This window comes from Zootoca vivipara, chromosome 2 (genome assembly GCF_963506605.1).
Source record: "Zootoca vivipara chromosome 2, rZooViv1.1, whole genome shotgun sequence".
Lineage (NCBI taxonomy): Eukaryota > Metazoa > Chordata > Lepidosauria > Squamata > Lacertidae > Zootoca > Zootoca vivipara.
Window position 1 is genome coordinate 106,117,015 of NC_083277.1, and position 27,649 is coordinate 106,144,663.

Here is a 27,649-nt window from a genome sequence, read left to right on the forward strand (position 1 = left end):
GGGAACTGTAAAGTGTGCTGTTAAAGGTGCTGGGAATTGTAGTTCTGTGTTGGGGAAATCTCTAGGGAAAATGGCATGGGCGTAGCCTAGCTAAATCCTCATAAAGTATAGAAAAGCATTAAAATATTGAATTAAAGGAGTCGAAATAAAAAATTAAAAAATAGTCCAGTAGCACCTTAAAGGTAAAGGTAACCCCTGACCATTTGGTCCAGTCGTGACCGACTCGGGTTGCGGTGCACATCTCGCCTTATTGGCTGAGGGAGCCGGTGTACAGCTTCCAGATCATGTGGCCAGCATGACAAAGCCGCTTCTGGCGAACCAGAGCAGCCCACGGAAATGCTGTTTACATTCCCGCTGTAGCGGTACCTACTGTATTTATCTACTTGCACTTTTGACGTGCTTTTGAACTGCTAGGTTGGCAGGAGCTGGGACCGAGCACCGGGAGTTCACCCCATCGCGGGGATTCGAACCTCCAACCTTCTATTCGGCAAGCCCTGTGGTTTCAACCACAGCTCTGAGGTTTAACACTAAGTTTGTTCTAGGTATCTGAAGAAGTGTGCATGCACACGGATGGTTATACCTAGAACAAACTTAGTTGGTCTCTAAGGTGCTACTGGAAGGAATTTTTTTATTCTGTAAAATAACTGTTTCAGACTGAATCCAGAATGCAAAAGTCCTTTTTATTTCGGGGCAAGCTGTGCTCTTAAATAACAAATCTGTAAAATGATTTGATATTTATCTCTTATTTGTGTTGTATTCACCTCTATCATTTCGTTTAGAATCTTTTAAAATTGTTATTTTTCGTATAAGAGGATGCATTTTCGTAAAAAAAAGTTGCTGTTTTAGTCCTACTTCAATACTGTCTTGTACTGTATTACTTGTATTACTAGTATTTATTAAATTTATGTTGGCTTTCATTCGAAGATCACAGGGCAGTTTATATTATAAACACACACAAAAAAAAACCACGGAACATAGTAACAGAACAAAACCAGCCAGGAAGTTTTTTGTCTTGCTTTGCTTTGCCCCTCAGTTTTGCAAAACTATTCACGGCGCCGATAAAAGGGCTGCTCGGAGTTAAACTACGGCGAACTCCTCCAAAACAGTCAGTTAAGCTACTTTGAAAAACTAAGGCTCTGGAAGCACAAATACGAAATCTTTACTGCGCACTTTTCATACCAGCCTATTCCACTCGTTTATAGAGTTGCGCTGAAAGAATATGCAGAGTAGTATTTGTCAGCTTTATTATTATTTTTAAGTGCCATATGTATTGTTTTGAATAATTTCCCATCAAGAACTGTAAATCCAGATACCGGTAAGTCATGCTTAAAAAAAACATGTCTACTGAAGGAATTTTTTTATTTTGTTTCGACTCAGACCAACACGGCTACCTACCTGTAATTTGAACTCAGTAAATGTATTGATCATTGCATTACGCATGCATGCATCACTAAACTTTTTTATAGCACAATAAATAAATAAAAACCCAAGCACTAAGACTCCCGTTTTATTTACCCAACTTCCTCTCCGTCCCCCCGCCCTGCGATAGAAAGAGAGCCAAAAATACCGCCAAGGGGCGCGAGGCCAGGAAGAGGAGAAGGGGAAGCGGGGCGGGTAGAACCCCCCCCAGACCCCGCCCTTTTCCTTCCCCTGCCGACGGCGCTGGGTGCCCGGATGCGGGCCGCTTCCGGGTGTGAGGCCGCTGCCAGCAGTAGGTCCGCCCGCGGCCTGCGAGCCTCTCTCTCTCCCCGCCGACGGGGACGGAATGGAGACGGAGGCGTTGTTGCTGGAGGCTCGCGAGAGCGTCGAGGCGGCGCGCACCTACCGCCGCGAGCTGCAGCAGCGCCTGAAGGGGCTGCAGCTGGCCCGGCAGCAGGTAACGGGGGTGGGTGCGCGGGGCGAGCAGCTGAAGGGGACCGGGAGGTTTTGCAAAGCACTGCGGAACCCCTCTCAGGCTGCAGCTGAGGTATCCCTGCCGAGGGTCGGGGCAATTCGGTATTGTGTCGGTATTGCCCCTTCTCTACTCCTGACAGCACTTTCTGCGCCTTCTCTGCAGCAACGGCTGCTGCTCCTCCCGAGGTCGCCAGGAGGAAACGTTTTTATCTTCCTCTCTCTCTCTCTAACTATTTCTTTGGCATTTTTGAACATCCTTTTAAACGTGTTTGCTAGGCGGGGCTTATTAGTTTGTTCTGGGTTGTTTTTTTATTGTGTCTTTTGTTCTCGTTTCTTTTCTTTTTAAATAACTTTATCTTTATCATTATTATTATTTTATTTTCCAAGATTTTTAAAATAGCATTTCCACTTCTTCAGATACCAACATTTTCTATTCATCTTGACACCAAATTCATCTTGTCTGACTTGCCCCGTCCCCCCTGGTTTCCAAATTTTTTACATTTTTTCCCCTTGCTTATAATTACTTTTCAAATTCATTTTTAAATTCTTATTTTTTAAAAAATAAGATATCAGATTACTTTATAAATGCTACACCAATCCTGCTAATGTTTTAACATATTTTCAGTGTTGTTTGACATAATCTATAAATTTTATCCAATCTTGCTTGAATTTCTTCTCGTCTTTTTTTGAATAACTTTTTATTGGGTTTTATAAAACAAGAATAATGTTATACAAATAAGTACAGTGGAACCTCGGTTTATGAACACCTCGGTTTACGAATTTTCGGTTTACGAACGCCACGGACCCGTCTGGAACGGATTAATTCACTTTCCATTACTTTCAATGGGAAAGTTCGCTTCAGTTTATGAACGCTTCCGTTTATGAACAGACTTCCAGAACCAATTACACCCATGCTTCGGTTTAGTACGCTTCAGGTTGAGTACTCCGTGGACCCGTCTGGAACGGATTAATCCACTTTCCATTACTTTCAATGGGAAAGTTCGCTTCAGTTTATGAACGCTTCAGTTTAAGTACTCCATGGACCGTCTGGAACAGATTAATCCACTTTCCATTACTTTCAATGGGAAAGTTCGCTTCAGTTTAGGAACGTTTCAGTTTATGAACAGACTTCCGGAACCAATTGTGTTCATAAACCGAGGTACCACTGTATAACAATTTTTTTTCTCATGTCATTTGTATGTCACAAAAAATAGCATAATAAATGTGGAGTAATATCAAACAACATATGGTTCATTATTAGTGGCCAGTGTATAAGTTCTTGGTTCATAAACTGGTTTAAACAAAGGGGAAACAGGATATAATAGAATACTATTTTTTGGTAGGAGGGAAAGAGGGGGTGTGGGGAAATGGTAAGTGTGGTGGGGTTGGGTGGTTATGTTGTATTTTTCATGTCGCAAACCATCTTGGTAAACTTCGGGTGAAGGGCGGTATACAAATTTAATAAATGATGATGGTGATGATAATCAGTGCTTTTTTTCCTGGGGAAAAGGTGGGGGAACTCACCATGAAAGTTAGTTAATAATGAGCCTAGTGCCCCCCCCCACATAGACACCCCGCAGGTGGTGGCAAAATACGGTATTAATACCGTATATTAGTGTACAGTATAGTGTATAAGACAAGTGGGCGTATAAGACGACCCCCAACTTTTCCAGTTAAAATATAGAGTTTGGGATATACTCGCCGTATAAGAAATACCGGTACAACCTGGCGTATCTTCTTTGAGAAGATTTTCCTGGGTTAAAAAGTAGTCTTATACACAGGAATATACAGTATGTATGTGATTAAAGAACTTGAGCGGACAATGATATGTATCAGAAATGGCCACAACTTTATTGATTACAGGTACAGTATAGGTGGCTTTTGGCTTCAGGGATAGGGTGTATGTCTGTTCCAGCCCCCACAGATTAGTATTATTATTATTATTATTATTATTATTAGATTTTTTTTATTTTATTTTTTAAGAAAGGTAAGGGAACTCAGATGCCCTGAGTTCCTGTTCAAAACCCCCGCTTAATAATAATAATAATAATAATAATAATAATAATAATAATAATAATAGGCGCCATCAGTGTGCTCTTGTGCCATAGCCAAGGGTGAAACTAGACATTATTTTGCCTGGGTCAAAGACTCAGTTTAGCATCTAAGAGTGATAGCTATTGGGTGGGTGGGTGGGGTTAGCTGAGTTTCTTGCTCCTAGTGAAGCCTGCAGAGGGGCTCCATTGCTGCACATTGTTTTTTGTATTTTGAAAAGAAGTTCTTGCTTGTTTTGATTATGGTCAAGAACTGCAAGCATGACCACTATAGAAGCTAATTTTTAATGAGCTCAGACAGCTCCTGTGTATCTTCAGTAGACAGGAATTAAGTAGATCTTAGAACTGCTTGCTGACCTATTCCAAATGTTTGAAGATGTTTTTGCCTCTTTAGAACCAGGTTAATTAAATAACTCTGAAATTACATAAAATACAAACATAAATTATACAAGCAATTTCACTGAATATGTACCTCGCTGTAGTAATGGTCATAGAGGTAGCCATTGTAGTTTGTGTTGGAGCAAGAAGTAACAAATTTATCATTGAGTAGGGTCCACTTCATCAGATGCATGAAATATTATCCTCACTTGCAGGAGGATTGTAATTGATGAGATTAGGGGGAAATTAAGTCCCCAAAAATTCAGAGAGTAGACAATTCAATAAATGCTTGAAGGTGTGCAAAAAAAGCACAGTGACTCTTCCCTTCATAGCAGAAGTGTCAGGTGAAACACAATCAACTTAGCAATATTACGTTAATTAATATCTGCAGTGAGACAGGAAACTTGTTTTTTTTACAGACCCCAAAGAAACTCTTAATAAATTGTAATCCAGCTGTTTTACATTGGAGCTCCCTTTGAAATTGCTTTGTTCAAGAATGCCCCCGTTATGATCAGTAACAGAAACCAGCTGGTTTTTGAATTGTTCCCTTTTCCTACGCCAGATTTGTACTCAATTGATTCTTTTTCTAAAGTCTGCTTGACCTATCCAGAATGTGCTGCCTTGTTGTAGCGTGGTTAAATAAGGGATTGGAGCTCCTTCCCAGTGAGGAAAGGGTTTTTGATTTAGAAAAAAAATATTCACAGGACATAATTAGCTTATTGGGTTCACTGCCAATGGCTTCTGGCTAGAATGGCCAATGACTTGTTTGAAGGACTGGTATAAAAGTGTCTTTTATACATGATCCCCCAATGAAACCAACCTGTTCAGAGGCACTATGATAGGCTGGCAAGCTTCCTTGGATTCCTTGGTTGGTAGGTCTTTGGTGGTCTGTTCCAGCTAGGCTGCTTTTGCATACAGACAAGAACTGCAGCCGGATATAAGTTTGAGTGGGATTTTCTTCCAAGGAAGTTGGTGTTGAATTTCAGCCTTAGGAAACTTCTAGAACAATGTAACAGTGTCATCATCAAGGTACAATCTGGAAAAGTGCTTACTGTTACATACAGGGTTGTACAACAGCCAGTCTTGCTTGCCAAACTGTAAGCACCTTCTGAAACTCCTGGAAAACATGTGTTGGTGGTGTGAGTGTTTAGGCAAGATAGAGAGAAATCTGTACTGTACTGTACTGCACATACCGGTACTTCATTCAAACATTTGGTTTATTGTTCTTGCCTTCTATTTAACCTGGTGCTGTGTGTGCATATTTAAGCTCAGTATTGAGAATACTTCCTTTGATTTCTTTGAGTTGCTATCAGGGGCTGGGCACATGTTGATATTTGGGTTATAGGGGCTCAAGGGCAGGCGATGGCTAAGACTGAGTGATTGCTCCGAAAGTGTTATGCTTCTCTCATTCTCAATTATTTTTCTATGTAGAATGAGAGAAGCATAACACTTTCGGAGCAATCACTCAGTCTTAGCCTTCCCCTGCCCTTGAGCCCCATAGCATAGTGGCTGAAATGCTTTCATAGGCTTACCCAACTTGGTGGCTCTGCTCTCTCATGCAGGAGCCTCAACATTTAACCATTATGCAGCTCTCTCATTTTTCTTTAAAGCTTTGGCTCCAAAGCCATAATTTTGTGAGCATGTATGTGCATGTCTTTCAAGTTCCCACAGTTGGATAGTCAGGGCAGATTGAGTAAAACTGATTCCTTTATGTAAAAGGAAATCTTGGACATGCTAGGACAAGGGTCAGCAAACTTTTTCAGCAGGGGGCCGGTCCACTGTCCCTCAGACCTTGTGGGGAGCCAGACTATATTTTTTGGAGGAAAATATGAATGGATTCCTATGCCCCACAAATAACCCAGAGATGCATTTTAAATAAAAGGACACATTCTACTCATGTAAAAACATGCTGATTCCTGGACTGTCCGCGGGCTGGATTGAGAAGGCGATTGGGCCACATCCGGTCCCTGGGCCTTAGTTTGGGGACCCCTGTGCTAGGTGGTGGGTGTTATGAAGCTCCATTGTTTAAGCATTAACTACAGTTTAGGATTCAGGTGACACACTAAACTACTGTGATTAATTTCAGAAGTGAAATCTTCCAGAATTTGATTGGTAAATGAAAGCAAAACTTCTTGAACTGTTGTCTATTGCTGTCTTGTTGGCCTATGAGTTCTGCGCCTTCAGCTCAGCAACAGCCAATATCTGCTTTCATTTAGCCAGTATTTTCATGGCACTCTCTTTACCACAGAAAAGGCAATATTTAACTACAACTGCTTATCTCTAAAACTTCTCAGACTCTTGGTGCCTGTTGCTGCCAACCTCTTCTGTTAGTGCCAGATAAATGTTTCCTGCAGAATCCAGATGCTATATGGCCTTGTATTTGTGCATCTAATCTCTCTAATCCAAACAACTGTAGGTGGATCAGTGTAGTTACTGCCATTGTTGATGCTGTTCAGGCAGTGAGATAGCCGTATGTTGACTTTAAGGACAGGTGTTGATTTGAACCTGGAGAATGTCAAGGGCCAGTGTGGTGCAATGCTTATAATGTTCAACTTGGAATGGAGAGATTTAAAATCAGCCATGGAGCTAACTGGGGCTGCACCTTTCTACCTGCCTGCCTGGGCGTCAGCTCCATTGAATTCTGATTGGACACTGTGAGTAACCTTGTGCTTTTTGGAGTATTCTCGTTCTTGGCCTAATCTTCCTTAGTACAAGTTGTGACTAACATGCTCCAGGAATCCTAGGACAGGGGTAGGCAACCTAAGGCCCATGGGCCACAAGCGGCCCAGGGGGGTCATTTAACCTGCCCATGAGCCGCCCCAAACTGAGCCACCCACTTGGCGAGTCCACACACACTGCGCTAAACTGGCGTGGCGCGGGGACTCGCTTCCATTGCACCGGAAATCGCGTCTACGTAGATGCCGGCAATCGCAGGCGCATGTGCTTACACACACATGCAATCCAGCCCACGGAGGGATCTCCGCTGGAGTGAACAGGCCCAGGCGAGGTAAACCTTGCCGGCCCCTACCCTAGGACAACAGAGCCTTTAGTATTGAGATTCTGTTAAAAACATGAATTTGCAGTACTGTACCCCAGCTTTCAAGCAAGTCCACATAACTCACTGGTCCACAATATTAGATGGAACACCTGTCCACATGGGCTTTTGTTCATCATTTGTGGCCCAAATAAGAGAATAACATTTCTGAATAAGATACTTGGGTTTTCTGACCAAAGTATTGCACCAGTGCAAAAAGGGTCCCTGACACAATTGATGGAATCACACTTAAAGGTAAAGGGACCCCTGACCATTAGGTCCAGTCATGACTGACTGGGGTTGCGGTGCTCATCTCGCGTTATTGGCCAAGGGAGCCGGCGTACAGCTTCCAGGTCATGTGGCCAGCATGACAAAGCCGCTCCTGGCGAATCAGAGCAGCACACAGAAACGTTTACCTTCCCGCTTGGAGCAGTACCTATTTATCTACTTGCACTTTGACGTGCTTTCGAACTGCTAGGTGGGCAGGAGCTGGGACCGAGCAACGGGAGTTCACCCCATCGCAGGGATTCGAACCGCCGACCTTCTGATTGGCAAGCCCTAGGCTCTGTAGTTTAACCCACTGCGCCACCTGCGTCCCAGAATCACACTTAATGTTGCTTTTTCTCCACTCTGCTTCTTTGTACTGCATCCCTCTTCATGCACAACTGCTCATTCATGCAAGTGCCTGCTTATAAAATCATAGAAATGGAGGAGGCTGTATTGTAGACCATCTTGTGTGACTGTTTGCTTGATGGAAGAAATCTAGTACTCTAGAGAACATGCTGGCTGAGGCTTATGAGAATTGGACTCCCAACAACCTCTGCAGAATCCTAGATCCCCCATCCCTGACCAAAAGTAAATACTTCTTTTTCTTGCCCAGGCTTTTTATATACTGTTTGAACTGTTTCCTTTGCTAACTTTAAAAATAAAAAAAATAGTGTATTCTTTTTATTCCAATGTGAATGTAGCTTTTATTATTTTTAACCTTTGTAAACAGCCCTGGAATCTGTTTCAGTAAAGGATAATACGGTATAGGTAAAGGGACCCCTGACCATTAGGTCCAGTCGTGACCGACTCTGGGGTTGCGCGCTCATCTCGCATTATTGGCCAAGGGAGCCGGCGTATAGCTTCCAGGTCATGTGGCCAGCATGACAAAGCCACTTTTGGCAAACCAGAGCAGCACATGGAAACGCCGTTTACCTTCCCGCTGTAGCGGTTCCTATTTATCTACTTGCATTTTGACGTGCTTTCGAACTGCTAGGTTGGCAGGAGCTGGGACCACCCCGTTGCAGGGATTCGAACCGCCAACCTTCTGATCAGCAAGCCCTAGGTTCAGTGGTTTAACCACAGTGCCACCTGGGTCCCATAATACGGTATATATGCAATTAATTTTTAAGAGGCCTTACACTACTGCAGTTGTGCTGTCCTGACTTGCGGCATCAGTGCAGTTTGTCCCCCCCTAACATGGATGCTTTATTTATTGTGCTGGATAAATAATATACTGTACCAGCTGATAAGTTGATATTTACTCATGCAGCCACCTGGTCCTATGTCTTTTTTTTTTTGCCTTGCACAGCCTGGTAGAGGATCAGGCCTAAAAGATCTGGGGGAGAATATAGTGCTTCCCTTCTCCTTTTCCTGCCACTTCTGTTTTATGTACATAACCATATACTTCCTTTTTTTTCTGAAGCACTGAAAGAGCAAGTGAAGTCTTAACTGCAAGGGGACTTCAAAGTCCTTTGAATGTGGCTTAAAGAGGAAGTTGAGCTTTACATAACGGTAGAGCATCCTGTGTTTTTCTGAAGATCAAGAAGTTACATCTGGCTAACATTTCTGCATTGAGAGAAACTTTTTAAACAACTTTTCTATCTGGACCAGCATTGATTTGAACTCAGGCTCGCCAGAGAGGTTAAAAGCAACAAAAAGGGCTTTTATGGGTATGTCCGTAGCAAAAGGAAAAACAAGGAAACAGTGGGGTCACTCAGAGGAGAAGATGGTGAAATGCAAACAGGGGACAGAGAAAGGGCAGAACTCCTCAATGCCTTCTTTGCCTCTGTCTTCTCCAAGAAAGAAAACAACGCCCGACCTGAAGAATATGGAGCAGATGATTCAGCAGGGGAAACACAGCCCAGAATAAGTAAGGAGGTAGTACAAGAATACTTGGCTAGTTTAGATGTATTCAAGTCTCCAGGGCCAGATGAACTACATCCAAGAGTATTAAAAGAACTGGCAGAGGTGATTTCAGAACCACTGGCAATAATCTTTGAAAATTCCTGGAGAACAGGCGAAGTTCCAGCAGACTGGAGGAGGGCAAATGTTGTCCCTATTTTCAAAAAGGGGAAAAGAGAGGACCCAAACAATTACCGCCCAGTCAGCCTGACATCAATACCAGGAAAGATTCTAGAGCAGATCATTAAGCAAACAGTCTGTGAGCACCTAGAAAGAAACTCTGTGATCACTAAAAGTCAGCATGGGTTCCTGAAAAATAAGTCATGTCAGACTAATCTGATCTCATTTTTTGACAGAATTACAAGCCTGGTAGATGAAGGGAACGCTGTGGATGTAGCCTATCTTGATTTCAGCAAGGCCTTTGACAAGGTGCCCCATGATATTCTTGTAAAGAAGCTGGTAAAATGTGGGCTAGACAATGCTACCATTCAGTGGATTTGTAGCTGGATTACTGACCGAACCCAAAGGGTGCTCATCAATGGCTCCTCCTCATCCTGGAGAGTAGTGACTAGTGGGGTGCCACAGGGTTCTGTCTTGGGCCCAGTCTTGTTCAACATCTTTATCAATGACTTGGATGATGGGCTTGAGGGAATCCTGAGCAAGTTTGCAGATGACACCAAGTTGGGAGGGGTGGCTAACACCCCAGAGGACAGGATCACACTTCAGAATGACCTTAACAGATTAGACAACTGGGCCAAAGCAAACAAGATGAATTTTAACAAGGAGAAATGTAAAGTACTACATTTGGGCAAAAAAAATGAAAGGCACAAATACAGGATGGGAGACACCTGGCTTGAGAGCAGTACATGTGAAAAGGATCTAGGAGTTTTGGTTGACCACAAACTTGACATGAGTCAGCAGTGTGATGCAGCAGCTAAAAAAGCCAATGCAATTCTGGGCTGCATCAATAGGAGTATAGCATCTAGATCAAGGGAAGTAATAGTACCACTGTATTCTGCTCTGGTCAGACCTCACCTGGAGTATTGTGTCCAGTTCTGGGCACCACAGTTCAAGAAGGATACTGATAAGCTGGAACGTGTCCAGAAGAGGGCAACCAAAATGGTCAAAGGCCTGGAAACGATGCCTTATGAGGAACGGCTTAGGGAGCTGGGTATGTTTAGCCTGGAGAAGAGAAGGTTAAGGGGTGATATGATAACCATGTTCAAATATATAAAAGGATGTCATATAAAGGAGGGAGAAAGGTTGTTTTCTGCTGCTCCAGAGAAGCGGACACGGAGCAACGGATTCAAACTACAAGAAAGAAGATTCCACCTAAACATTAGGAAGAACTTCCTGACAGTAAGAGCTGTTCGGCAGTGGAATTTGCTGCCAAGGAGTGTGGTGGAGTCTCCTTCTTTGGAGGTCTTTAAGCAGAAGCTTGACAGCCATCTGTCAGGAATGCTTTGATGGTGTTTCCTGCTTGGCAGGGGGTTGGACTGGATGGCCCTTGTGGTCTCTTCCAACTCTATGATTCTATGATTCTATGATTCTATGATTTCTCTCCTACTGAGTGGCTCAATTCTCTTTCCAAGCCAGATTTAAATTTACAAACTAGCTCTATTCTTTTATCGTGCGAAATGGTTATTGCAAAATCGTTTTGGCATCTTGCGGTGGTGATTGCCACCAGAATGTCTGTTCTGAAATTCGACTGCTCTGCTCGGCATAAATTAGGCACGTTGCCGTACAATTAGTGCCACTTTTTAAATTTGCAGCACAGGCTTCTCTTTCCTTGCATCGTTGCATTGCTGATTACATGAAGCTGTTGATTAAATGAGGGTGGCAGCAGTGGACCTTTCTGGAATGGATGAGAAATTGCTTGTGCCCAATCACTCTTTTCCGCCCTTTATGCCTGGTTTTCAGGGCAGAAACTGCCCACACTGCTTTTCTCCTAAATGTAAGCAAGATGCTTTGTTCCGTTTTGTTAATCAAGGATGTGTGGAATTCTGGGGGGGAAGGCCGCCTAATTCTGTCATAGTGATTCTGCTTCCCCATCGCAGTGCAGATCCTTTTGATGAACGATGCCAAGTGACATCCACAGGCTAAGCCAGATGTGGCATGGGAGACCTATAAGCAGCTCTCCTGTGTTTTTTTACAAAACATTAAATTGGATGCAAGGAGCACTAACTTCGATTGCAGCGACGAGAGGGGGAGGTGCTGTACCCTCCTGTGCCATTTCTCCCGTCTAAATCATATTGTTAAAATTGTTTGTAGGGAATCAGCACAAAATGTCAAGCTGTCTGTGTATTCAAGAACATGGGTTATGGAAATAAATGAATAGAATTGTAGTCTCACAAAGTGCTTACAAAGGTGTTTACAGCCCCGCTCCCCAAACCAGCTGTTAAACTGCCTGGGGAGGGGGATATGTCTCTTCCCCCCTCCCCACGGAGCTAACCGTAACTTTGAGAGGGGAGTGGTTTTTACTTTGGAGACCTTGTTTCTTAGATTTAGGAATACATATTGAGCTGTTCATTCTCATTTTCTGACAAGTATAATAATTAAATTAATGATGATGATGATAATTTTATTCCTGTAATTTTTCCTCTGTTGTGCTACATGGTTTTGAGAGCTGTCCTGTACCCTGTGATGTTACTACAGTCATACCTTGGTTTTTGAACAGCTTAGCTCGCAAACAACTTTTAACTCAAAAGCTGCAAACCCGGAAGGAGGTGTTCCGGTTTGCGAACTTTGCCTCGGAAGCCGAACGTCCAGTGTGGCATCCGATTGGCTGCAGGATGCTCCTGCAGCCAATTGGAAGCCGCGCCTTGGTTTTTGAACATTTCGGGAGTTGAACGGACTTCCGGAATGCATTCTCTTCGAAAACCAAGGTACAACAAATTCTGAATGGCAAGAGCCTGATTGGTTTTGGCCCTGCCCTAGTTGGCATGGCTTCTCATGCCTTTTGTCTCCTTCCAGATCAAAGAGAGTGCGGCACTGACAAGGGATGTACTTGAACAGCATTTTAACGACTTGAAAGGCACCTTGAGGAAGCTTCTGGATGAACGGTTGGTGTCCTTGCTGCAAGAAGTGGATGCCATAGAAGAGGAGAGCATCAAACCCTTGGATGAGTGCCGGAAGCTAATAGAACAGGGCGTTGGCACTGCTGATGATCTCCTCCGGGAAGGTAGGAGGCTATCTTAAAAACATGCCAGTTCTTTTTGGGCATGGGGGCTCCCCCCCCAAAAAAAACCCTCACTTGTTTACAGCACACATGCAGGGATTACACTGCTTTGCCCCACTCTGCCAATGATGCCCCTGTTAGCATAACCGCAGAAGACCTGGGCCACCAAGCCCCCCCCCCCCCCGGTAAGCCTCTGCCGGGTGTCTTCTGCCTCTGGTAGTCAGCTGTAACATGATCCAGGCTCCTTGGAGTCTGGACACGTTATCTGCAGAGTCCATTCCAGCGATCGGCGTGGTTTGGCAGCAGGAAAGCAGACTCGGAGAGAAGTCCTTGCATTTTTACAAGCGTTTATTCTAAAGCATCTCGGAAGATAGACCAAACGTGTCTTGTCTCCCATCAGCAAAGCAAAAGCAAGAGAACTAAACATTACAATAGTACAACAAATGGAAATATACACATTCAACATCCTCTTCCAAGCCTGTTCCTGTTTAAGGTGGAACAGAATCTACTATGAAATCCCAACAGCCCCCCACATCTTAGGTGACAGTTGACTGGTCCTGCTTAGGTACCAATATACACATACAAGACACCTCCAAGCTACGTAGAATCTCGATTGGCTCCTCCCTTGGGTGGAAGGAACCCAATGCATGTGTGATATTATGCCAAGCATGCAGGGTCTCTGATTGGGACATCATTGGTGAGGCGGTGGAACTAGCTGCTGCAAAACTCCCTTTGCACATGTTTTCAGTGCATCTGAATGTTTATGTGGAACACACACACATTTATGGCACACATGACATCAGTTAGGCTCATTGTGCTAGATCGGCCTTGCCCAACTCCCATCAGACTCGGCCAGCATGGCCAATGGGCAGGGATGATGACAGTGGCGTGCGGTGAATTTTTTTTGTAGGTGAACAATTAGGGCCAGAGGCACCAGCTTGCAAGGGTGATTTTTTTTTCCTGAGGTGGGGGAACGTCATGCACGTGACGTCTTGACATTGTATGCATGAGCATCGTGCCTCCTTCCCTAAGCCAGGCAGAAGTTCCTCTGGCTTTGGGAAGGAGATGCCAGGCCTCTGAAAGGATGCTGGAGCCCTCCTTCCCCAAACCGGATGGGCTCTCTACAATAGAATTATAGAGTTGAAATGGATCCTGAGGACCAGCTAGTCCAACCCCCTGCAATGCAAGAATCTTAGCTAGATCCTACATGACAAATTACCACCCAACCTCTGCTTTAAAACTTCCAAGGAAGGAGAGCCCACCACCTCTCGTGGGAGTCTGTCCCACTGGCAAAACAGCTCTTACTGTTAGAAAGTTCTTCCTGAAGTTTAGTCGTAATCTCATTTCCACTTGAACCCACTGGATCGGGTCCATTATATCTATTGGAGAAATACCTTCCGATGCAGAATGGAATGTTGCATGTGTCCGGTTGCTGCCTCCTGGTCAGGATTGACTTTTCTCAAAAGAAAAAAAAAACACCAAAAGGTAAAGGACCTCTGGGGTTGCGGCGCCCATCTCGCTTTACTGGCCGAGGGAGCTAATGTTTGTCCGCAGTCAGTTTTTCGGGGTCATGTGGCAGGAGCTGGGACCAAGCAACGGGAGCTCACCCCGTCACAGGGATTTGAACTGCTGACCTTCCGATCGGCATGCCCAAAGCTCAGTGGTTTACACCGCAGCACCACTTTTCTCAATAGGAACCTCTTAATTATTATTATTATTATTTTATTCCAGGAGAAACTGTCATCCATGGTGTAACAGGGGAGGAGAGTGACAAGCTTTGCAGCTTTACCAAAAAGGCATTGCATATTCAGCTGGATAGGTAAGAGCATGGGTAGGCAAACTAAGGTCCAGGGGCTAGATCCGGCCCAGTCACCTTCTAAATCCGGCCCATGGACAGTCCAGGAATCAGCGTATTTTTACATGAATAGAATGTGTGCTTTTATTTAAAATGCATCTCTGGCTTATTTGTGGGGCATAGGAATTCGTTCATTGTTTTTCTCCAAAATATCGTCCAGCCCTATACAAGGTCTGAGGGACAGTGGACCGGCCCCCTGCTGAAAAAAGTTTACTGACCCCTGGGTAAGAGCCATGAATTGAGGGTGGAAGTTTGATACTTCTGTGACTGGCTGATAATGGGTGTCAGGGTTGATTTAGAGCAGGCCTCCCCAAACTTTGGTCCTCCAGATGTTTTTGACTACAATTCCCATCATCCCTGACCACTGGTCCTCTTAGCTAGGGATCATGGGAGTTGTAGGCCAAAACATCTGGAGGGTTGCAGTTTGGGGGTGCCTGATTTAGAGCTTCCTTTTCCCAATTTAGGACAGTTGATCTGAATGAGAAATACCATGTTAAAAAAATTAAAAGGTACAGTCTAGACCAGCATTTCTTGACCTGGTGCCCTCTAAATGTTTTGGGATTGATGGGAGCTGGAAGGCGCAAGGTTGGGGAACGCTGGTTTATACTTCCCTGGCCTGTTCATACATGAGCTAGCAAGACTGGTGTTCATAGCATCATTTAACCTTCCAACTCAAAGCAGTCTGGTCATCATTTGAGATGCCTGGGTTTCAGAAGAGATTACTGTGAAACTCAAGTAGGCTGGGTTTTGTAAAGAGCTTTTTTTTTAACATTGGAAGGTTCCTTTGACGTTATTCCCTTGAAGCCCTTGAGGGGTGAGGTTGGGGAGATAATCAAATACATGTGCACTCTCTTGTAAATCGTGTCTCTGTAATCAAATCAAGAGTGCCAAACCTTTGTTGATTCTTTGAAAACAGTTGCTTATCAAGTTACTAGCAGTACTGAATAGTCTCTCTCTCTCTCTCTCTCTCTAGTTTGCCAGAAGTACCATCTTTGGTTGATGTGCCTTGTTTATCTGCCCAGTTGGATGACTCTCTCCTTACAGTAGTGAGAAATCAGATCTTTAACCATGGAACAGTAGCATCTCGGCCCCCAATACAGATAGAAGAACTGATTGAGAAGCCTGGGGGCATCATTGTTAAGTGGTGCAAGGTGGGTGGAAAAGAGTCTTTTCAAGATCAGTCTCCAATATGCTCGCTCTTCCTTCCTTCCTTCCTTCCTTCCTTCCTTCCTTCCTTCCTTCCTTCCTTCCTTCCTTCCTTCCTTCCTTTCTTTCTTTCTTTCTTTCTTTCTTTCTTTCTTTCTTTCTGTGCTTTAATCACTTTCATTTAAGACAGTTTGTGATTTTTTTGCTTCTCAGGCAAGACATGCAGTTACTCTGACCTCATAGACTGAAAGTCCAATTCTAACCATGTATACTCAGGAGTAAGTCCTGTTGAATTCAGGCGAGCTTACTCCTGGGTAAGTGGGGTGTAGGATTGCAGCCTTAGCTGGCTATGATATTTTTTGTGTTCCAAGTTTTCAAAAATCTGTCTTTTTCTGCTTTGCCTTGGAATGTTTTGGACAGTTTCTGCAGACTTCTTGAAGTTCTTTGCAAAACAAAATTTAAGTTGCAGCAAAAACAACATGCCTTCCTCTCTGTGTGTTGACCCAAATTATTCCCCTTTTGAAATTACAGTATGTTTCATTGCTTCCTATTTCATAGACTCAGGAAGCTTCTCCACAAATTAAAGACTTTCTCTTGAATTTATATTACAAGCAGCAGTTTTTAACTCCATGATTGTGTGGCTTACAAATATGGTACCTAGTTTGAGACGGTTCCCTAAACAGATAGTGCATTTTTTGATAACTTTTTTGCTTTTTAAAAAATAACGAACCAGCCTCCATAGTGAGTGAAGACAGATATCCCGCTAATGATTGCAAACAGCTACAATGTTCACATATTGATTTTAAATTGTTTTTGTTTTTATTATTGTTATTATTATTGCCTCTTTAGACCAAGGTTAGGAACATTACACATAATATTTCTGTATAAGAGAGCAGGAGACAAATGCAGTGCAATAGTAAGCACCCTCAACAACCCATTAAATAAAACATAACTCCACAAGTATAGTCAATGCTGTAATAAAATAGGACCATCATGTCATTAGCTGCTTCCTGGTCTTCTCTGCCTCCGACAGGATTTATGCTGCAGCCAATGAAACTCCAGTGTTCAAGGGAGACTTTGGTGTTCTGCATGGCTTCCTTTTCCCTTCCTTGTGATTTCTTGTCGTTCCCGACTGCCACTTCTCCTTTGTTCCATCCTTTTCCTTCTGAAACCGTGCAAGTTGTTTGTTTATTTACTTCTATGCCATTTGCATGCCAAAACAGCTTCTAAGCAGTATAAAATAAATTACTTTTAAAAAAACGCACAGCATAATAAAATTTCACAATAAAACAATGCCCTCAAAAAATCATTAAAAAATAATCCACGGTTAAGACATACAGTAACAACAAGCCCTTTCAGAAACCTAGCAATTAAACCGGCTCAAAATACAATTAAAACAGTTGGATCAGATAGTTTAAAGTTCAGGGGAATGCTTGTCCAAACAGGTTCTTGGAGCCCCCATGCCTGTTTCTTTTTCTTTCCACAAAAATTACAGAGAGTGAGTTCAAATGAAACATGCAAGCTGAGTCCTTTTTGCAAATCGAACAAAGATAGCGTGTTGCAGCTTTGCAATATTACCTTGACAACATCGCACTTCTGAGAGCTAGCAAGATAGTTGAATTGGAGGAAGATTAAAGGCAGTGTGTTAATCCAATAACCGGGCTCTGTTTCAGGTCGATGAGGACTTTGTGCCACAAGATTACAGGCTCCAGTATCGCAAGAGTACGGCCAGCCACTTTGAAGATGTGTATGTCGGCTCGGACACAGAATTCATAGTGCTCCATATTGATCCCAATGTTGATTACCAGTTCAGGGTTTGTGCACGAGGAGATGGCCGCCAAGAATGGAGTCCGTGGAGTGTTTCTCAGACTGGTCGTTCCACCTTGGTGCCCCATGGTATTATTCTTTGCATTATTATTATTATTATTATTATTATTATTATTATTATTATTTACTATTTGTAACCCTGCACATCTGACTGGGTTGCCCCAGCCACTCTGGGCAGCTTCCAGCATATACAGAAACATAACAAAACTTCAAACATTAAAAACTTCCCTAAACAGGGCTGCCTTCAGATGTCTTCTAAAAGTCAGATTGTTGTTTATTTCCTTGACGTCTGATGGGAGGGCATTCCACAGGGCAGGCGCCACCACCAAGAAGGCCCTGTAACCTCACTTCTCGCAGAAAGCCCTCGGTGCTGGACCTCAGTGTCTGGGCCGAACAATGGGGGTGGAGACGCTCCTTCAGGTATACTGGGCCGAGGCCGTTTAGGGCTTTAAAGGTCAGCACCAACACTTTGAATTGTGCTCGGAAATGTACTGGAAGCCAACCTAGGTCTTTCGGGTCATTATGAATATAATTACCATCATGATGCCTAATTGATGTGAGGGCTTGCAGAGGACTTCCCCCGACAGGACTCAGTTGGATCCTGCCCTTAGGCATTGATTCCAGCGGGACTTCTCTGTGAGTGGATGTATTTGGGTCCGGTTGTAGGTGTGTTTAGGAAGAGACTTGTCATCTTTGTAATGCCACTGAAGTGCATGCATTCTGTGGAGTCCCCCCCCCCCAAAAAAATTTCAAAATAATGCAGTCTTCCCATTTTGGAGTGCAGACAAACGTTCTCTAAACATGAGAGTTGCAGCCTCTCTTTTCCTGGGTAGTGAGCTGGGGTCCCAACATCCTGGGAAGGCTGTGTTGCATCGCACGGCCACCTTGCACCTCCGAGTGATGTGCACATGTGTGCTAGTTACTGTTTGCCCTTCCTTCGTTAGAATGGACGCCCGGCTTTGAAGGCTACAGCTTGAGCAGCCGAAGAAACATTGCGCTTCGAAATGATTCACAAGTGGGCGGGGTGCTGTACTCCAGGGCTCCAACCTACTATTGCGGTCAGACATTGACATTCCGGTAAGTCATGCTGCTTAGCTAACATGCCACAGCATGTTTTTCCCAGCAGGATTTTGTGTGTGTGTGCGTTTGTTTGTTCTTTTCTTCCTTGAGAGATCTGGCCACCTGTTGTTTTGACTCAGTTTGACGTGTTTGAGTTTACCCAGCATTCCTTGAGCACAAAAGGGGCACCCAGGCATCTTTACTTGGTCGCAAGTGGCCACTAGTTAGGTGCAAAATGCACCTGGCGCTTGGCTAATTTTGAACACTGGCCAAGGGTTGCCGTGGATGAGGGGCTGCACGCTGCTGACCCTCAGAGATCCCCGACACTGCTGCTTCTCTTAAATAGTGGTGCAGGCTGGGGGCAGAGCAGAAGTGGGGCGTCTGTAGCCCAGTTTTTCCTCCACGTTCTTCTTTCATTAGATTCCAAGACGTACCATATCCCCCCACCCACCCATCAGTCTTAATTCAAAGATATTTGAAGCCCACAGTGCCCTAAATTGTTCTGAGTGGTCCCTTACCTAGTCATTTCCTCCCTTGGCAGAGGAGCTCGCTTTTGCCGCTGGAGCCGTTGCAAAGACTCGAGCTGCAGTTGCTGGTTCATTTGTGTCCAATATTTGCCCCTCCCCCTTAATTCTAAATCCGACTATGCTACGGATGGCTGACTTCAGCGGAAACTCCCAGTGGGAGGAGGCTGCTCAGGCAACGTTGGCTTTCAGACTTAAACTTTCTAATTTGGGACAGTGATATTAGAAATCTTGGCACTGCTCCTGTCCCCAGGGCGATGCTGTTTGGGCCAAGGAAGGGCCCCTGTGGAACTGCCTTGGTGTCAGTTGTTATTAGTAGGGTAAGAGACTTAGTCTCTGATTACACAAATGCTGAGCTTTAGGAAGCCTCGTTCAATAGGCTTCCCACTTGCTCTAACCAGCTTTATATGGCTCTGGTAGGCTATTCGCAGAGGCCCTACTTTGCATCCTCCTGCCTTCTGCAGCTAGTGGGTGGGGGACCCAGGAGTGGACCTTCTTGGCTGCTGCACCCAGGTCTCGAACCACAACTTGGGGAGAAACCATAGGTCAGTCATAGAGCGTATGCCTCACATGCAGAAGCTCCCAGCATTTCCAGTTAAAAGGAACAGGTAATTAGAAGAAACTCTTCTCTGCCTGCGTTAGATGCTAGAAAGCTCCTGCAAGAGTAGACAATGCTGGCTGGGTTTAATGTAGAACTTTCACTCTGAAGCACATCTGAACCAATGGCTATAAATAAGTGCAGAAGTTTAAAATTGTGTGTGTGTGTATCTTAAAACAACAACATTGGCTGACAAGATCTGATTGTAAATCTCTGGTTTACTTTTCCAAAGAGAGCTGGATTGCTTCCAGATGTAAGAGATTTAGGTTTTCCCTACCATGCCCCCCATTTTGCAGTGCACATTTTTGGCTCTTGGGAGACAGGAAAGCTTGGTGGGAGTATTCACAGTGCAATATGGCTACAATTTTGTCTTGACAGGCGGCTCATTATTGCCCAACCTGTCCTCCCCCCCCCCACCAAAAAAAAGCAAGCAAAACAAATGTAATTTCCTCCTGAAATTTTCAAGCGATACTTATCGCTCGACACATGTTCCATATCCAGTTTGCTTTCATGGCAGGCTATAGGAAATTGCATCATCTCTAAAATAAACTGGTGTGTTTTCTTTTATGTCTGCCACTATGATCGATGTCTACAACTTCACTGGTATGTTTAACCGGCAAGAAGCAGGGCTGTAAATGTGCTCCTCCTCCTTGCATAGGTCCAATCTGCAGGTGTTTTGTTGTCTCATTGGTCAGCCAGATAACATTCTTCCATGAATGGTGGGGATTTTTTTGAATGGGGGAAAAGAATGGTGTCTGCCCTTCCCCATTAATAACCCTCTGAACAAGGATAATGCAGTGTTTTCACATAGCGGTACTTATGATGACATGGGAAGATAAATGGGTTATTTAACTCGAATCAGAATGAATACTAGACTAATTAAAACTTGAAAAATGTTGTTTTTCATTAAATAAAAAAGAAACTCTCTAAAACTGTAAGAATACTAGAATCTTTAAAAAAGCACCTATGGCTGTTTGCATGGGGCTCTAGGAAAATGATGTGGCCAAATACTGGGTTGTTTTGGGTATGTATTTTGTGGTTTTTATATTGTCATTTTATCCTGAGAACCACCCTAAGACCTGCGGGTATAGGGTTCATGGGACATGGGTGGCGTTGTGGTCTAAACCACTGAGCCTCTTGGGCTTGCCGATCGGAAGGTCAGCGGTTCAAATCTACACGATGGAGTGAGCTCCCGTTGCTCTGTCCCAGCTCCTGCCAACCTAGCAGTTCGAAAGCATGCCAGTGCAAGCAGATAAATAGGCACCGCTGCAGCAGGAAGGTAAACGGTGTTTCCATGCGCTCTGGTTTCCGTCACAGTGTCCCATTGCGCCAGAAGCGGTTTTGATCCTGCTAGCCACATGACCCGGAAAGCTGTCTGTGGACAAACGCCGGCTCCCTCGGCCTGAAAGTGAGATGAGCGCCACACCCCATAGTCGCCTTTGACTGGACTTAACCGTCCAGGGGTCCTTTACCTTTTATATATAGATATATATATATATAGGGCAGTACAGTGGTACCTCTAGTTACAAACTTAATTCATTCCTGAGGTCCGTTCTTAACCTGAAACTGTTCTTAACTAGAGGCATGCTTTCGCTAATGGAGCCTCTTGCTGCCACTGTGTCGCCGGCACACGATTTCCATTCTCATCCTGGGGCAAAGATCTCAACTTGAGGTAACTCTTCCAGTTTAGCGGAGTTCGTAACCTGAGGCGTTTGTAACTTGAGGTGTTTGTAACTTGAGGTACCACTGTATACAAAATAAAATTTAATAAATAAATAAATAATAATAATTTGTGTCTCTTTCCTAATGTGATCCCTCAGCACTTTGAACGTCACCTCTTTATCTATGTGATAGTTCAACATTCTTACATGTGCCTATATCCAAAATAGCACATGACCCTTGAATGCATTGGGTAGAGTTTACACCCTGAGCTGCCATGGTTTTGCCAGTTTGCTTCAATGTTGAGTGAGTTGCACACAGTGTGGCTCTGTGTGCTGAGATAGTCCCTACACTGGAATGAATGGGCAAACCCTCACCTAGAGAGATTTTCTGAATTGGTGGTGGGTTGTGTTTTTTTTTTTGCTTTAGTTTGCTCCACTTTAACAAAAGGCAGCCGTTCCAACGAGCCACAGATTCAGCAATAAAGTTCCCTCTACAAATTTACTGCCGATGAACTGAGGCAAACGGAAACATAATGTCGCCATAATTTTCAGGGTGTGGGTGTGCGCAGATACCATAAGAAAGGTGCATTATCATTGATAATAATTGATACAATTTATATTAAAACTTCAAAATGCATCCAACTTTCTCCTCAGAATTGAAACAGTTGGTCAGCCGGACAAAAAAGACAGTATAGGTGTTTGTGTGGCGCAGCAGAATGGCGCCGATTCCCTGCAGAGAGATAAAGCAGTTTGCGTGAGCACCAACGGTGAGTTGCCCAAGAATTCACTTGCACAACTTTTTAAAAATGAAAAATATCTGACTTATTCCAGATTTTGCCCTCTTCTGTCCTCTAATATAGTCTGCAAATTTCAGAACTATATAAAACCTTAGATCTGTAAATTTGTTTATTTTTATTTTCGTTTTATTTTTATTTCGGAAATTTTTTGAAGGTGAAGCTTCAAAAATTTGGGAGCTATGTCTCTCTTCAGGGCACAGCCTTCTCCCAAGGCAGCTTCATTCAAATACAACAGGCATAGGCAAACTTGGCCCTCCAGATGTTTTGGGACTACAACTCCTATCATCCCTAGCTAACAGGACCAGTGCTCAGGGATGATGGGAATTGCAGTCCCAAAACATCTGGAGGGCCGAGTTTGCCTATGCCTGAAATGCAATATAACTTAGCTTTATATCCATAGCAGTGACTCTCATCTGGAGCATGATGGATGCTGGGTGCTGATGGATCCCTGGGTGCTGATAGCTTCAGCAGAAAGTGTGCCTATTTAACACACATTTAATTATCGCTGGCTTTCATTTTAGCATCTCACTGGCATTCAACCCCCCCCTTCCAGTTTTCCCCATTATTTACCTGCCAACTAACATTTCACTTCATGCATTGTGACACAGCAGGACTGGGTCCACAAAAGCTAATGCCTTAATAAATGTATTCGTCATTAGGGTGCTGCAGGACTCCAAGAGACTTAGCATGGCTACCAGTCTGGAAATTTATACAAAATCAATGCATTATGGAGCAAAGGGTTAGGGCCCTTGAGAACAGACTTGTAAATACAGTGGAACCTTGGTTCTTGAACTTGATCCGTTCCCGGAGTCCGTTTGACTCCCAAAACCGTTCGAAAACCAAGGTGCAGCTTCCAATTGGCTGCAGGAGCTTCCTGCACTCAAGCGGAAGCCGCGTCAGATGTTCGGCTTCTGAAAAACGTTCAAAACCCGGAACGCTTACTTCCAGGTTTTGGGGAGGCAATTTGTTCATAAACTAAGCCGTTCGAGAACCAAGGTATGACTGTACCCAGTTGCCTGAACATCTGTTGCAAGTAAAAATTGCCTCCAGGTGACAGAAAAGGTATATTTCATAGACACTTTTTCAGACAGTGTCATAAATGAAATAATAAAGATGTGTTTGGACCGATTAACTAATGCTGATCTCTTGCTGGCCAAATAACCTTTATAAAGCTGTTTACAAGGCTGCAAAGGGGGATAGAACAGTCAGATCACAGTCCAGACGTTACTGGGTTTTCATGTCTAGTTGATTGTTGTCTATGAAAACCAATGTTTCTTGCCTTATCTGTTCCAGGTGCTGTCTTTGTAAACGGAAAAGAGATGACAAACCAGTTGCCTGCGGTTATTTCAGGATCAGCTGTGACATTTGACATTGAAGCTGTGAATTTAGGCCCTTCCAATAATAATAATGATGGGGGGAACTTCAAACTCAGAGTGACAATTGGCTCCAACAACAGGGAAGTGGTCTTTGACTGGGTACTCGATCAGTCCTGCGGTTCTCTTTATTTTGGGTGTTCGTTCTCCTATCCAGGCTGGAAAGTGCTGGTGTTCTAACTTTCCCACCTCTGAAATGATGCCGATTGTTTTAAACTGTATCATTCCTCCAGTGGTCGGACTTGGTGATACAGCGATTAACTAGTTCAGGCTCCAGAGTACACTGGTGTGAGTCTGTGCAGGAGGGAGCCCCCTAACGCAACCTGCCTATGTGATGAACATTACTTGAACTATTTACTGGGTGCAGTTTAAAGTACTGATGGTGTGTTTGAGTAATCTGGGGGATGGGGTGGGGAGTAAGCCTTCACCGTTGCTATCAAATTTGTATTATTATTTGTATTATTATTGATTTTAAGGGAGAAAAAGCCAGAGTTGATCCTTTTACTGTGCTCCTGCCTGTGTGGTTACTCTTAATGAACAGCCCCATTTTGCTAAAGTGCTGTTCTTTTGGCTCAGGGTTTATGGACCAAAGTTACTTGTATGCTTATCCTATTCATCAGAGTACGGTACTGTAAACGCTGCTGGGCATGCACTCAGCAAATGCTTCATTTTTGTCAGTTGGATACCAGGCATTAGTGTTTCTTGACCCGATATCCCACCCTGCTCCCCCATTTACTGCAGCAAGTTGACGCATTTGTTCCCCCATGCGCAGTACCTCGGTCTCATCTCTTTACCTGTGTGCCTTGGTTTTTATTCAAAAGTATTGTACAGGATGGAGAGTTAAGCTTTCCAACAGTGAACATGCAGTGCCCAGTTGAGTGCCATTGAACGGCTGATATTTAACTTGGGCTTTATTATTACCTCCTGCTTCAGAAAGTGCCTCTACCAAGACGATGTCTTGTTCCCAGGGGAAATTCTATAATAGGGGAGGCTAGCCTGTGGGGCAGGTCCTGCCCAGGAAGCCATGTTGTAGCAGCAGCCTGTTAAGATCAGGCAATTTTGGTTACCTTCTAAAAGTGTCTCTTTTCTCTCTGGCTAAGGTACCATTGCAGGGAATATCTAGAGGCTCTGAGAGGGAACACTGCATTCCTTGCAGTGGTGGCTCCCAAAAGGAAGAGATTTTTACAAGGGAAAAGAAGTCGTCCTGATCTAGGAGATGCTCCTCTCCTAGCCCAGTACTCCCATGAGGAAAAATGCTATTGAAAAGATCTCTGTCTCTCCCTCCCAGCCTTGTTTTTCTGCAGAAGGGGAGGGTGTGTCTGATATATGGCTAGTGACTGTGTTGGCCACTTCTGGCTCATGGCTGTCAGAAGGTTGACCTCAACAGGGTCCTTCAGCTGAAAGAATTAAGCTACCCTCATTCTGTAAGGAGGTTTTGTAGAACTTCTGAGCCTTTGTGGGTGGGTGGGAATCTATAGTAGGTGGCAGTCAGAATTAACCAGAATTCTTATACAGTACAGTACAGTACATAGTTGCTTTGTCCTTTCTTACCCATCCGTGAGTTCAAAGAACAACTCTGCAATAACTTAGATAGGATAGTGTGCTACATGTATGATGCTGAAGTGGAGGTACCATGTAGACAAAGGTGTCTGTAAATGCATCTATCAGGGATTTTATTATTTTGCTGATGTAACAAGATCAGTGCATAGACAGAATGGTGATATTAAACAGGGTATAACTGCCGTGTGGCACAGTCGTGCACTGAATCGGGGTTTCCCAAACTTGGGTCTCCAGCTGTTTGCAGACAGTTTCCATAATCTCTGAGCATTGGTTCTGCTAGCTAGAGATGACAGGAGCACTTGGTCTAAATGATAGTTTAGGCCAGGTGTGACCCTCCAGATGTTGCTGAACTACAACTCCCACTAGCCTTGGCCATTGGCCATACTTGCCCACCCTTTGTTTAGGCAAATTCAACCATGCAAGTGACGTGAAATGCCCTTTTTCATGTTTAAAATATAGTACAAATCAGTATTACTTGCAAACATGTCCTGTCACAAACTGTAGCTGTTCAGCGCCAGCCGGGGGCTGCTTACCACAGCATCCTGTTGGGAACAAACAAAGTAAGAAGTTGTTGAAAGCACCTTTCTGTATATCCCAGCTGCTCTAGGGCTGTGCTGATGCCAAGAGCTCGGGTGCTGGCACAGGAGCTCCAGTGACCCTTAAACTGGAGCCTAAGAGGATGGCAATATCTCCTTGCTGCACCAAGTTAGGGCCTCTCCCCTGTCCTGAAGCCTTAAGGCTACTAGTGGGGAATCTTTGTCCCTCCAGATGTTGCTAACTACAACACCCATCAGCACTACCAAGCGTAGCCAATGTCCCAGAATGATGGGAGTTGTAGTTCAGTAACATCCAGAGGGCTAAAGGTTCACCCACCTCCTCTGTAGCCCAACAGCTCTGCAGAACAGCGGCTGTTGACATTTTGCAAGCGAAAGGCTCCCCCACTACTCCCTTGGCTTCAAAGTAGAAAGCTGGGGTTTGTCGTGGACTTTGGGTTCTCTTGTGCCACGTGCCAGTATACTCCCCCCTCCCCGACGATCATCTAGTCCAGCATGAGCTACATTAGAGCAATTCTAAGAACTAGGCAATATAGTAAAATCTAATGTAAGCAAGCAGAGCTCTGCAAACTTGAAATGGAGCACACACAAAAAACACTGTATGAGATGTTAAGGGGTGGCTAACTCTCCTTCCCCTCCAGATCTGTTTCCTAAACCTCCCATTTTGAGGGCACATTGGGGAAATCCTGTTGCGTCATCAGGCCGATGCTGTTGGATGTCACCCAGCTGTTACATAGAAAAATGTGATCGGCCAGGACCAATTTACATTTAGCTGTCAAGTGTGTGTACGTGAGATATATACACCGGAGGGTGGAAATTCTCTTCCTCCCTCTAGAATGTGTTATAGGTGAACTGGAGCTTGTAAATGTGCCTCTGACCAGGAGGAAGATGTACTGCCTTCCACAAAGGCACACATGGGGGAAAATTGTGGCCTGCCATATGTTGTTGGGACTACAGCTCCCATCATTTCTGTCCGCTGGCTGTGCTGCCTGGGGCTGAGAGGAGTTGAGAAGTCCATGCATGCGCAGTGCTTGGTTCATAGACAGAACTGGGTGGCTGAAGTTGCCATCAGCTTCACTCCTACAACAGTAGTTTCAAACCCTGTTTTCCCAAATGAGGTAGAGGCAAAGGGCAAGCTAGCCATTGGCCCCATAAATAAATGTTTTTGCCAGTTCTGATGGTTTCATTTAACCCAAATGCCTTTCTACCATTGGCTAGCTCGTCACATATTGGGGGGGGGGAGTTTATGTGGGGTTGATAATCCTTTGAGGTGGTGGGGAGAGAACATGTGTGAATGAGTTGTATTTGGGAACAGCAGCACTGTGCAAAATATTGGTTTGAAAACTTGCCAATAAAGCTGATAAGGACCAAAAGGCTTGATGGAGATTAAAAACACCTAGCAATGGACCAGTGATAAACAGCTTCGCTAGTGAAATATATATATGGAAAGGTTCCCGATACATTTGTAGTATTTTTGTACTTTCGCAATACAAGTATTTGGTCCTTTGGAAGACATTTTACCCATACAGTGTTAAGATAAAACTTGGAGACAATGTTGGGAAGGGAATGTGTTTGTAAAACTTTGTATCTATTTACCTCAGCATACGTACTTTGTATTATGACTTTTTAATAAAAGTTTGTCCATCTGCTTGACTAGTGTTATTCCATTGACTTGCTGTACGCGGGTGGCGCTCTTGGTCTAAACCACTGAGCCTCTTGGGCTCGCCAATCAGAAGGTCGGCAGTTCGAATCCCCGCAATGGGGTGAGCTCCCGTTGCTCTGTCCCTGCTCCTGCCAACCTAGCAGTTCGAAAGCAGGCTAGTACAAGTAGATAAATAGGTACTGTTGCGGCGGGAAGGTAAACAGCATTTCCATGCGCTCTGGTTTCTGTCCTGTTGTGCCAGAAGGGGTTCACTGTAGTCATGTTGGTCACATAACCCGGATAGCTGTCTGTGGACGAACACCAGTTCCCTTGGCCTGAAAGCGAGATGA

General features: G+C 44.2%; 1 protein-coding gene across 2 annotated transcripts; it reads left to right on the top strand.

Moving 5' to 3' along the window:
* The first annotated feature begins 1,758 nt into the window (after nucleotides 1-1,758).
* On the top strand, nucleotides 1,759-27,310 carry CRLF3 (cytokine receptor like factor 3). 2 transcript variants are annotated; one of them, XM_035103851.2, is made up of 8 exons: nucleotides 1,759-1,966; nucleotides 12,499-12,706; nucleotides 14,435-14,522; nucleotides 15,532-15,709; nucleotides 17,378-17,600; nucleotides 18,476-18,608; nucleotides 22,028-22,140; nucleotides 23,464-27,310. In XM_035103851.2, exons 1-8 carry the CDS (start codon nucleotides 1,766-1,768, stop codon nucleotides 23,721-23,723), a joined length of 1,404 nt encoding a protein of 467 aa, XP_034959742.2. In that variant the 5' UTR covers nucleotides 1,759-1,765; the 3' UTR covers nucleotides 23,724-27,310. The 2 variants fall into 2 exon arrangements, with proteins under 2 accessions (XP_034959742.2, XP_034959743.1); XM_035103852.2 differs by having other exon boundaries at nucleotides 1,759-1,876.
* The last annotated feature ends 339 nt before the right edge of the window (nucleotides 27,311-27,649 follow it).